The sequence below is a fragment of the Gobio gobio genome (genome assembly GCF_949357685.1).
Source record: "Gobio gobio genome assembly, chromosome: 4".
Classification (NCBI taxonomy): domain Eukaryota; kingdom Metazoa; phylum Chordata; class Actinopteri; order Cypriniformes; family Gobionidae; genus Gobio; species Gobio gobio.
The window spans coordinates 21090199-21103575 of NC_137100.1; the positions used below are offsets into that span (position 1 = coordinate 21090199).

General features: G+C 39.1%; 1 protein-coding gene across 4 annotated transcripts in view; it reads left to right on the forward strand.

Annotated features, from left to right (window-relative positions):
• abr (ABR activator of RhoGEF and GTPase) overlaps nucleotides 1-13049 on the forward strand; it is a 453886-nt gene extending 440837 nt beyond the window's left edge. For all 4 annotated transcript variants that reach the window (XM_079816090.1, XM_079816091.1, XM_079816092.1 and 1 more), the window contains one exon: nucleotides 11593-13049. In XM_079816090.1, the coding sequence (XP_079672216.1) occupies nucleotides 11593-11682 (90 nt within the window). In that variant the 3' untranslated portion in view covers nucleotides 11683-13049. The remainder of the gene's footprint in view (nucleotides 1-11592) is intronic.
• The last annotated feature ends 328 nt before the right edge of the window (nucleotides 13050-13377 follow it).

Genomic DNA, 13377 nt, shown 5'->3' on the forward strand with positions numbered 1-13377 from the left:
TTCCATGGCACTGCACTCTGTGCTCACCCATCTGGACCATAAGAACACGTATGCACGCATGCTGTTTGTTGACTTCAGCTCAGCATTCAACACTGTCATCCCATCCAAGTTAATTGCCAAACTTGGAGACCTGGGCATCAACACTTCAATGTGTAACTGGATTTTGGACTTCCTAACTGACAGACCCCAGAATGTTCGATCAGGATCCACCTGCTCCACATCCATCACACTCAACACTGGTGTACCACAGGGCTGTGTGCTAAGTCCGTTTCTCTACTCCCTCTTCACCTCCGACTGCAAGCCTGTGTATGGAACTAATTCCATCGTCAAGTTTGCGGACGACACTACGGTGATTGGTCTCATCAGCAACAACGATGAGACTGCCTACAGGGAAGAGATCCAGCACCTGGCCACATGGTGCGCTGATAATAACCTGCTCCTCAACACCACCAAAACGAAGGAGCTCATCGTGGACTTCAGGAAGGAGTCAAGAGGCACACACGACACCATCCACATCAATGGAATGGCTGTTGAGCGTGTCTCCAGTTTCAAGTTCCTGGGGATCCACATCTCGGCGGACATGTCGTGGACGACCAACACCTCCAGCCTGGTCAAGAAGGCTCACCAGCGCCTCTTCTTCCTGAGGACACTGAGGAAGAATCAGCTCTCCTCGGCCATCCTGGTGAACTTCTACCGCTGCGCAATAGAAAGCATCCTGACCAACTGTGTGGCAGTGTGGTATGGGAGCTGCTCTGTTGCGGAGCGCAAGGCACTGCAGCGGGTGGTGAAAACTGCCCAGCGCATCACAGGGACTCCACTGCCTGCCATCGAACACATCCAGAGGAAACGCTGCCTGCATCGAGCTCGCAGCATCCTCAAGGACTCCTCTCACCCAGCCCACAGACTGTTTTCTCTCCTGCCCTCCGGCAGGCGTTTCAGGATCCTCCGGACCAGGACCAGCAGACTAAAGAACAGTTTTTTCCCCAGAGCTGTCTCTTTATTGAACTCAAACCCCCGTTGATCCACTTCCCTCATAAACTGATAACTCTCCTACCTCACATCTGCCTTCACTTTGTTATTTGCACTACTGACTGTTTATTACAGTAACAACTGTTTACTTATGCATTCTGCACCACCATACCGTAACTGGATAATGCTCATCTGCACTGCCGACTGTATTTACAGTAACAATGTTTACATTTGCATTTTGCACCGTACTTCTAACTGGAATATGCAACCACTTTCCACTGCACTTTTACACTTTCTTTCGGATAGCTCTGTCCATAATTTATTGTACTAACTTAATCCACTGCTATATTCCTCATATTAGCCTAACATATTACTGTATACCTCTAACTGTAAAATTCTGTTCAAGTAATAACCGTCTGTATATTTATTCATAGTACATAGTCACCTGTAAATTCTGTTTATAGTAATAGCCATCTGTATATTTATTCATAGTACATATTCACCTGTAAATTCTGTTTATAGTAATAGCCATCTGTATATTTATTCACTGTATATATTCATCTGTAAATTCAGTTCTACTTATAGTAATAACCATCTCTCTACTTATACATATTTATATATATTCAGAACATTTTTATGTCCTGCACTTACGCAACCATTGTATATATCCTGCACTTGCTGCTATTGCACTTCTGGTTAGACCTAAACTGCATTTCGTTGCCTTGTACTTGTACTTGTGTAATGACAATAAAGTTGAATCTAATCTAATCTAAATATTGATCATATTCAATACAATAGGGTTATCTGTGGTTTTTTTCAGGTATTTGTGGTCTGCTGAATAAAGGTATAAGTGCAATGGTAATCTTGGTGTAATAGAACAAGATTCCAAATCCATCCAAGCAGGGATACTTTCTGATGAAAAATAAAACATGATTGTACGCAGCTGAGCTGCCCAATAATACCACTGGATGTTTGGACATCCAAGGCCTCCCCGGTCAAATGGTAGGTATAATAAAGATAGACGTAATCTGGGACGTTTATTTTGCCAAATAAAGTTGGTAAACAATTTCTTAATTCTTGTGAACAAGTATGAGGGAGGGGTAGGGGGATATTCTGGAACAAGTAGAGAAATTTAGGGAGAATATTCATTTTTAGAATATTTATTCTGCCGATCATTGAGATGGGTAAAGATGTCCAACGTTCTACTAATGAGGTAGTAGTTTCCAGAATTGGGTCATAATTTATCTGAGCAATCTTATTAACCTCAGGGACAATTTTTATACCCAGATATGTAAAATTATCTGTTGGGTTGAAGGTAGAAGCATAATCCTGACTATTTTTCCTTTCTGATTCGTTAAGTAACATTATAGATGATTTTGAGTGGTTAACTTTATATCCAGAAATTTTTCCAAAAGTTTCGATGAGATCTAGAAGTGCTGGGATAGAAATACTCAATTTTTTCAGGAGCAAAATTACGTCATCTGCAAATAGTGCTATTTTATGTTCCAGGTGACCTTCTTGGATTCCATAAATGTTACTATGCATCCTCACCGCTATGGCGAAAGGTTCTATTGCAAGGATAAATAATAAAGGTGATAGAGGACTTCCTTGCGGGCAACTCCTAGAGATGTTAAAAGGTTTGGAGACCACGTTATTGGTCAAAACTTCTGCAGTGAGCCCAGTACAGCGCAATCTAACCCATTTACAAAATGTATCCCCAAAGCCAAAGCGTGTGAGCACCTCAAATAGGTAGCACCATTCGACACGGTCAAAGGCCTTCTCTGCATCAAGAGAGAGTAAAGCCGTGTCTTCCGCATCTCTCTGGCTATGTAAAATATTGAGCACTCTTCTGACATTATGAAAGCCCTGTCTACCTTTAATAAATCCATTTTGGTCCTCTCCCACCACCTGAGGAAGCAGGCCTTCCAATCTTCTTGCAAGAACTTTGCATAGTATTTTGGTTGATTAAAGGCTGATTGGACGCATGTTTTCACATTTCGTATTTGGTTTTCCCGGTTTTGGGAGTAAAGTTATTAGGGCATTCCTCATGGATGGGGGGAGAAGACCATTCCTGAAAGACTCCTGGAACATCTCCAAAAGGGGTGAGATCAATTTAGACTGAAATTTTTTATAAATATCTATAGGTATACCATCTGGACCGGCTGCTTTTCCAGCCTGCATACAGCTAATTGCTTCTGCGATTTCTACTTTTGTTAATTCTCCATCTAAAGCTCTACTTTCATTTTCTGAAATTCTAGGAATATGAAGGTCATTTAGGAATTGTGTCTGCTTATCGTGACTGGTAGTACCCTCAGAACTATACAGTTTCTCATAAAATACCCTAAAGGCCTCATTAATTTCTGTAGGGTCTACTATAGTTCTACCATTTGGATCTTCAATACAGTTAATAGCTCTTTCTGTTTGTTGTTGTTTAATGCGCCATGCTAAAAGTTTCCCAGGTTTTTCTCCCTGGTCATAGTAGGATTGTTTTAGTCTCATTAAATGAATAGCTGCTTTGTTAGCTGACAATTCATTGTACTGTGATCTAAGTAGGAGTAATTGTGCATGTGCATCTATTGAATTAGGTTTGTTATTGTAGAGATCTATTTCAAGTTTTTTTATTTTCTTATCTAGTGTTTTTATTTCCAATTGTGTACTCTTTTTTTTTGAGCTGGTAAATTATTTGACCCCTAATAAATGCCTTAAATGCTTCCCATCTTATGCTAGCAGATGTTTGAGAAGTATTACATACAAAATACATGTCAATTTGTTTATCTAAGAAATCTATAAATGTGGGGTCTGTAAGCCATCCTGGTTGAAGGCGCCATTTCTGGAGATCACTCACTAATTTAGTATCTGTATAAATAAGTGATATAGCTGCATGGTCTGATATTACTATACTACTATACTGACATTCATCCATTTTTGGAACAAGTTGAGCTGAAACTAAAAAATAGTCTAAAGTCGCCAGCTATTATGTATTGGCCAGGGAGATTGGAGACAGTCAGAAACAGATTATTATAGAATTTGGGGTCATCTTCATTTGGGCCATACACATTAATCAGATTTATATTTTCAAATAATAGCATACCCTGAATTATGATGTATCTACCAGCAGGGTCCTTAATTATATTTTTGATTTGTAGTGGAACAGATTTATGAATTAATATCATTACCCCTCTAGCATGGGTGGTATAGGGAGCAGACAACACCTGACCCTGCCATCTTTTTCTTATTTTAGAAATATCCCCACTCATTAGATGTGTTTCTTGCAAGAAAACTATTTTTGATTGCAAGAATTTTATCCTGTTCATCACTTGTTTAACCTTTGTGATTTTGTTTAAACCCCTACAATTCCAAGAAGTAAATTTCACCTTCAAATTACTAGACATTAGTTATATAATATAACCTTAAGATTCGTTTTGATAAAGAACATTGATGGAAACACCCCTGTGTATGAAAAAAAAAAAAAAAAAAAACCGCACACCTTATACCAACCGCTTATTTCCGAGATGTGTATATGCAATGCAGAGCCGTCTGCCTCTCGTTTTTAGCTATTCCTTTCTCTTTAGCCCTCTGTTATTACCGAATACTAACCAACCAATAATCTTTAATTGTTATAATGAACTATGCAACATTTGTAACTATAACCATTAAAGAGTTATTTGAATTTAAACGTTTGAGCACATAACAACCCATGTCTGAAGGGTGGACAAAACATATATAAAAAATAAAATAGTATAACTATTAGTCATTATGTGCGTAATGGCTCGAACGTCCATTGTGAGTGTCATTTAAATTGTCCAGAATAAAAACAAAAATATGAATCATGGCCATGTATTTCCCTTCCTCCCAAGTCCGTATTTAAGTGTTTGTAATAATAAAAAAAAAGAAAACATAGTACAGCCATGTATCATAGAAAACGAGACATGAATCTAGCGGAAAATGGTAACGTTAAGCAAAAAGACATGTCACATTCTCTTGTGTGAAAATTGTATAAAAAGAATTAACCAATATTGCCGTTACATCTTCCTGATGAGGTAGCCTCTTCCATCTATAGGTTCCCTTTGATCATTCAAAGAGACTGGACAAATTTGTCTACTTCAGCCGGAGTTTGGAAAGTGTAAGATCTCTCCCCATGTGTCAGCAGGAGTCGTGCTGGAAAGATGATTCTGAGCTTATGAATCCCCTTGTCTCGCAGCTTCCTTCGCACGTCATCGTAATCGCGCTGCAACTTGTGTATCCCAGCTGAGAGGTCTGGATGGAAGCGGACTTGTTCATTGTTGTAGAGAACATTCCCTTTAATTCTTGCTGCCTTTAATACTCGCTCCTTGTCTTTGAAGTTTAAGAACTTCATAATCAGCGTCCTCGGGCGTGCCATGCGCGAGTCGTTATTCGTAAGTGTGCCGATTCGGTGAGCCCGCTCAATTACCAATGTTTCCCGCGATTCCATTTCTAAAGCCTCTGGTATCCATTTCTCCAGAAAAGTAACCGTGTCCAGGCCCTCTGCTTTCTCCGGTAGTCCCACCAATCTCACGTTATTCCGCCGGCTTCTGCATTCCAGATCTTCCACTTTGTTTGAAAGAGATTTAACGGTGCTTTCCAATGTGTTCACTTTGGATATCAGCCCATTCACGTTGTCTTCAGCATCAGAGATCCGTTGTTCTGCGTGCGCTATGCGCCCCGTGCATTCCTGTATTTCCTTTCTAACCTCCGTAATTGCTGTTTGCACACCATCAATTTTCTTATAAAGGCCACTTTTCAAGGACATTATGGCTTTCATGAAATCCTGATTGTTGTTTTCGCCCGAAGTTACCACTTCTTCACCATCTCCTTCGTCAATGACGTCTTCCACAGATGCCATGGCGTCGCTAATTTCTTCACCCTCGGAGTGTTCGTCTTCGTTTCGGGCTTTCTTCTTGTCTTTTTTTCCACCTTTACGTGACATTTTAACTCACTGTGCTCTTATATACGTGTTGCTTGACTTTGAATAAAATTCTGGCTGGTATTGTAGGATTAATTACGTTCTAGCAGTAGAGCTAAAAAGTTGCGACCTCTTAGCACCTCGGCATAACCGGAAGTCCCTAATGCAATTATCTAATCAACCAATCACATGGCAGTTGCTTCAATGCATTTAGGGGTGTGGTCCTGGTCAATACAATCTCCTGAACTCCAAACTGAATGTCAGAATGGGAAAGAAAGGTGATTTAAGCAATTTTGAGCGTGGCATGGTTTTTGGTGCCAGACGGGCCGGTCTGAGTATTTCACAATCTGCTCAGTTATTGGGATTTTCACGCACAACCATTTCTAGGGTTTACAAAGAATGGTGTGAAAAGGGAAAAACATCCAGTATGCGGCAGTCCTGTGGGCGAAAATGCCTTGTTGATGCTAGAGGTCAGAGGAGAATGGGCCGACTGATTCAAGCTGATAGAAGAGCAACTTTGACTGAAATAACCACTCGTTACAACCGAGGTATGCAGCAAAGCATTTGTGAAGCCACAACATGCACAACTTTGAGGCGGATGGGCTACAACAGCAGAAGACCCCACCGGGTACCACTCATCTCCACTACAAATAGGAAAAAGAGGCTACAATTTGCACGAGCTCACCAAAATTGGACAGTTGAGGACTGGAAAAATGTTGCCTGGTCTGATGAGTCTCGATTTCTGTTGAGACATTCAGATGGTAGAGTCAGAATTTGGCGTAAACAGAATAAGAACATGGATCCATCATGCCTTGTTACCACTGTGCAGGCTGGTGGTGGTAGTGTAATGGTGTGGGGGATGTTTTCTTGGCACACTTTAGGCCCCTTAGTGCCAATTGGGCATCGTTTAAATGCCATGGCCTACCTGAGCATTGTTTCTGACCATGTCCATCCCTTTATGACCACCATGTACTCATCCTCTGATGGCTACTTCCAGCAGGATAATGCACCATGTCAAAAAGCTTGAATCATTTCAAATTGGTTTCTTGAACATGACAATGAGTTCACTGTACTAAAATGGCCCCCACAGTCACCAGATCTCAACCCAATAGAGCATCTTTGGGATGTGGTGGAACGGGAGCTTCGTGCCCTGGATGTGCATCCCACAAATCTTCATCAACTGCAAGATGCTATCTTATCAATATGGGCCAACATTTGTTTTTATCTTATATAACTCTTCCCTTCCCCTGCCCTGTAGGAAATAAAAAACTTTTTTTTTTTTTTTTTATTATGTTTTATCACCATCATTACTTCGAACTCAGTAACAAGAACGTACTCGGTTACTAACGTAACCTCGGTTCCCTTAGATCAGGGGTCTCAAACTCGCGGCCCGCGGGCCACTTGCTGCTCTGAAACGCACCTTTTTGCTGAATCGTTGTGTGTGCAGCGTTTGCCGCGCTTGCCATGCTTGCTGCCTCCTTTGTGTGTGTGAGAGAGAGAGAGTTGGCTCGCCCCTCCCTCGTGCAGTATAATTGGTTGACACCGCGTGATTGACAGGAACAGACGAACAAAGCTGATCATACAGTTGAAACAAATGTGGTCTAACAGCGCTCGTCAATGTCAAAATGATTGAGATGGCCAATCAAATCAAAGTATGCAGGGTTTGCGTTCTCTTTTGGCTCGTGCACACTGCACAGTCTTCACACACAGACAAGCGTGTCAATCTATCGCTTAATGCCGTTGCTGAGAGAGACTCTATTCTTTCCGATGAAATCACAAAACAAAATGCAAACGTGTCCATGGTCTTATTATACAATCATTGATGAACATCTTTGATTTTAATGAAGAAAAACTATATGAGAGCGGCTTAGAACCCGGAACCTTGGACACGGTTGACAAAAATTCTACCACCAGACCACTAGAGAATCCGTAAGTAAATTGCGGATCTATGTATTTATTCACTCACTCATGCGAAGAATATCGGGACTAATAATATATTTGACGCAAATTAATGCAAATATTGTTTACAAATAGTCCCAAAAAGATTATTTCCCAACTAGAATTAGACCTAGAATTTTGCTCACTGTTCTGTTTGACCTGGTTACGGCCTTGCTGTGAATTAGTCTATTATTTAAAATTAAATTAAAATCATTCATTATTTCATAATAATAAAGATTGAGAAGTTTGGATCACTTGTGCTACTTTTTTTTGGAATACTTGAAACACTTTTTATGTGTAATACTTGATGCGGCCCAGCCTGACCCAGAGTCTACCTCCAGCGGCCCCCAGGTAAAATGAGTTTGAGACCCCTGCCTTAGATACAGAACGAGTACTGTGTCGTACGTTTTATTAATATAAATAAGATAAGACACTACGGGGAAAACTCCTTTTTCTCCGATTCTGAAGCCTTTATACAATCATGCAGTGAATACTGCACATCGATTGGTTCAAAAAGTTAAAGAAATTGAACCAATGAAGGCACGGCGTGCGCGCAATACAGATTTCATTTTTCAGGTCAATCCTATATTCATTCAGTTTGAAGAAGAACATTTCTTTGTCATAGTAACCTTTTAATGGTAATGGGACTTCCCATGACTGGGACAGCAATGGTCAATAGATTGATATCTTTGAAGTGAAGCGTCAGACTCAGCGTCACGCCGGAGTTGCTTTGCTTATAGGTTGTTCAACCTATAGGTGTTGTTCAAAGTTAAAATGATTTCCTTGTTTACAACCTTGATTCATTCCAGAATGAATCAACAGTTTTTAATAAATGGTCTACTAACTAGCTAACTAGCGTATGGTCCAAAGGGGTTGTACCTAGTCTCTTAATGAGTCATGGGTGTGTTTTGGTCGTAACGTGCAACAAAGTCAAGTCAGTCAAGTCACCTTCATTTATATAGCGCTTTTACAATATAGATTGTAAACTAATCAGAGTCTCATCTCCCATTCCCTTTTAAAGCCAGTTGCGCTTGCACCATTATTTGCACCGCTATTTACATGGCCGAATTTGCTGATTCTCCTCAGAGGAATCCTTTTATTTGTAATATTTAAAAATGTTTGTGTGCTGCTGCGTGTCTAGGGTGACCACCATCAAACAAACCAAATGTGGGACGATTACTAAGTTTGTGTGGGACAATGTGGGACATGTTACCAACACTAAAACATAACCTGAAACAGTTATATAATGTCTATCTAACTTAATAAAAAATGTGGATTCTACATTTCAGCTGATAAAAATAATTTGTTCTTTAGTCCCTTCCAGAAAACACCATTGCATTGTTCCATTGCAATGGAACATAACATGTCTCTATTTTGCATTTTGTCATTTAAATTCAACATCACTGAGCACAAAGGCAGCATGTAGATGACTATTTTTGAAACAGTTCTGACCAAGTCCAACTAAAATCCAACAAAATAAATAATGAACAAATAAAATATAAAACAACATGAAATTAGTTCATTGACAGTCTGCTTTTACATAGACTGCAAAACACTCTTTCAGTATCCCCTTCTAATGGCCTCACACAGATATATGTCCTAGCCCAGTCTTTACTAAAAGAAAATGTTCTCTCTTTTTTTGGCTGTTATGCTGACTTGTAAAATTTTAATTTACCGAATTATCCATTTGTTCTCTGACAGGGAACACATGGAATGAATCACCGCTCCACATTTTGATTGACAGCCGTCACAACCTACAGGCTGTCAATTATTCACCTGCACCACTAGATGGTTCTCCAACACCTGCATGAATGCCACTGTAAGTTTATTCTGAATAAACTGATCAAAAAACTGGAAACAACTACTTTTTAGCATGAAACATGCAAGATCTGTGTTAGAAGTTTAGAACTAGTAGTGACTGAAGAGGAGGGAATGTGCACATTAATGTGTTCCACTTCCAATCAGGCACAACAAAAGAGGCAAAAATATTTATTATAATAATGGTTTCCTTATCAAACAATATATTTATTATCTTTTAAATAAAAAAAGTAAATAGATAAATAAAAATATCCTAATAAAACAAAATGACAAAAAAAAGTGCAGCACATGGGAACATTAACAAAGCACTAGAACTTTCAGAGCATAGAAGAGCAAATAAAAGGGCATACACTTCTTATACGATTCAATTATTATTCAATAATTAAGTCAATTATTCAATAATTGAATAATTGACAGCCGTCACAACTAGTGAACGTGTTTGATCCTTTCTTTTCAACCACTGGATAGGATTTAAAAACAGCTGTTGTATTTGTGTAAGGTGGGATGTTACTATATGAAGCTATTAAATATAGGTGAAAATGTATGCCGCAAAAAGAAAAAATAAAGTGCTTCCTTAAAAAAAGCTAAATAATGCATGCATGTTTTCTTAATATGATCATTAAAAACCAACAGACTAATGAAAATGCGGGACATTTTCTCAATATGCGACGTGCGGGACAAGGGGTGAAAATGCTGTGCGGTACAACGCAAAGCGGGACGGGTGGTCACCCTATGCGTGTCCCGTGTGTGTAATAAGAAGAGTGTACGGCGTGCGTTGTGCACCCACCTATAGGCGCATACTACTAACACGCCCTTAAAATAACACAAAAATACTGCGCTATTGACTTTAGACCAGGTTTTTGTTAGTCAATAGCGCAGTCGTTTTCAGTTGCCTCAACATAACAAATCGTCAACAATGCGCCTGAACACACCTTGTTTTTAAACCAGCACGCCAATGGGCGAACAGATGGGCGTGAGTGCTGGCACTGGACGTGAAAATGATAACTGCGCTGAGCTGAAACTAGCAAGAAATACTTGCGTCATGCCTGGAGTCACATTGCGCCGGGTGTATGATAGGGCCCTTAAAGTCAGTCCCTTGCCACCACCTAGTGGCGTAACTATGTAACTTACAATGATGATAAATACAGGCTGTTTCTCAATACCAAGTACGGCCACAACATTATAATATAAAATTTTAATTATTGAACAATAAATGGCCATTGTAAACGTTGCTTTTAGCATATATTTTTAAATACATTGTAAGCTGTATTTTGGATACCTTATATCTGTAATCTGAGGATGAAGACTAATCCTTAACAAATACACAATATTTTTGTAAGTAGACTGCAATAAAATTTCTTTGTAATTAGTTAAAATAAAATGCTTTACATTTTACAAATGAAATCCTTTCTTTTCTTCTGTTATTACATATTTTAATAAGAATCGTATAAGAAGTGTATGCCCTTTTATTTGCTCTTCTATGCTCTGAAAGTTCTAGTGCTTTGTTAATGTTCCCATGTGCTGCACTTTTTTTGTCATTTTGTTTTATTAGGATATTTTTATTTATCTATTTACTTTTTTTATTTAAAAGATAATAAATATATTGTTTGATAAGGAAACCATTATTATTATAAATATGTTTGCCTCTTTTGTTGTGCCTGATTGGAAGTGGAACACATTAATGTGCACATTCCCTCCTCTTCAGTCACTACTAGTTCTGAACTTCTAACACAGATCTTGCATGTTTCATGCTAAAAAGTAGTTGTTTCCAGTTTTTTGATCAGTTTATTCAGAATAAACTTACAGTGGCATTCATGCAGGTGTTGGAGAACCATCTAGTGGTGCAGGTGAATAATGCTGACAGTTTTACAGATGGATGAGAGTCAGGATAGTATAATCATTGCATCACCGTAATCATCTTCTCTATTCCTCCTCTTTCACAGGTTCAGGTATTGCTGTACTACCTGCAGCATCCACCAATATCCTTCGCTGAGCTGAAGAAGAATACACTCTATTTCTCAACTGACGTCTAACCCACAACCCCCTTTTTCTCAAACATTGTGTTTTTTCTGTACAAAACCAATGGTCCAGCATGGGGACACAGAGAGACTGTGCCCGCTCTCCCCTGCATTTGTTGTCTCCAATCATGTTCATGTGTAAAGGGGGCTTAAGCTTCGTTCCAGCACGGAGAAGAACTGCAGTGAGGGGACTGTGATCAGGAGCGAGCCCAGAATTCGATATCACCTTAGAAATGTTGCACTTATCACACAGGAGTCCTGCCAAACACAAACACACTTCCTACCACGTCAAACACCCTGTTTAAAGTCCCATCCAAAGGTCAGTGTCTTGGGATGCTGGTTCATCAGAGTTGCCGATGCATGCTGGGATGTCTGCATCTGTTGTGGCAGCTCCTCTAGAGCCCAGTTCAGTGATCCCAGGGCTGGAAGTGAACTGCATTTGCTCTCTTTCCCAAGAGTCATTCCAATAAACATCAGCATTTCCATGTTTTATAAATATTATTTGTTTTTGTTTTGTTTCATATGCTTTTGTGCATGTAATATGAGGGCAGTGAGCTGTGTGTGTGTGTGTGTGTGTGTGTGTGTATATGTGTGTGAGAGAGAGCAAATGCATTAGTTCAAAATAAAATCTCCTGCTGCAAGTGTTTCCTTATGGGCAAAACATTGAAATCCCTGACATTCCTTGTCCAAGTACATCCAGGCCAAAAAGCTGCCCTATTTATTATGAATATATACTGTTAATTGTGCCTGTACAGTCTAGTACACTTTGAGACTCCTTCATTTGCAATATTTGGCCTATTTTTGATTCATTTTAACTGTCAGTATAGATTTGATTATACTTTGGAAGAGAGAAACTAACAGTTCAATCAGCCAGCTTTTGGGACAAGTCATGATATGTAGTGAGATTATGCTTTGTCTTGATTTTAGGAAGCATTGACAGGTAATATTTTGAAGGTCACCTTTGCAATTTGAAGTGTCTGGTGATGCTTCAGTGTATTCTGTAGAAATATCTGTCAATGCCCTTTTTTGCATGTTCAGCTAAAAATGTCAGATAAAAAGTTGGCAGGATAACACAAAGGTTCATTTTTGTATTTTAATTTTATTTAATTATTATTATTATTTTTACTCCACTGCTGAAGGCCACTGGCAGAGCGAAGGGGAAAACAAGACAACTTTTTTGCTATAAATCCAGTGACATACTTCATAAGCACTGTTAGATTGCATCTGATATTTTAATATGAGATTGAAAGGAAATTAAAAACTGGTGTATTGTATTTCTGTTGGAAAGATATTGAGTATACTGTATTAACAAGGGTAAATGTTGATGTGACTTTTTTTCTCCCCATTTTTAGTTAAATAAATAAAATTGTACCTTGAGCACAGCATGTTTTTTGTTTTATTAAAATGTATGTCTTAGGTCAAAAATCTTAAATATGGTTGTCTTGGGTGATTTTACAAGGGTGTGAATTGTTGGATAGTACATTACAGCGACAACAAAAAAATCAGGCACAGTGCATAGCTATAAAAACTGATAAATAAGCAAATCAAATCCAGTGACACTTAATTAGATCAAGTGCAGGAACTGTGTGCTCACACACTCAATCAATGCTACATTACATACGCAACTTTATCACAAAGTTAGATAATGTTTTTATTTTTCAGCATGAAATGCCTCGGTGCACAAATTGAGGTCGATACAGAAATGATTGA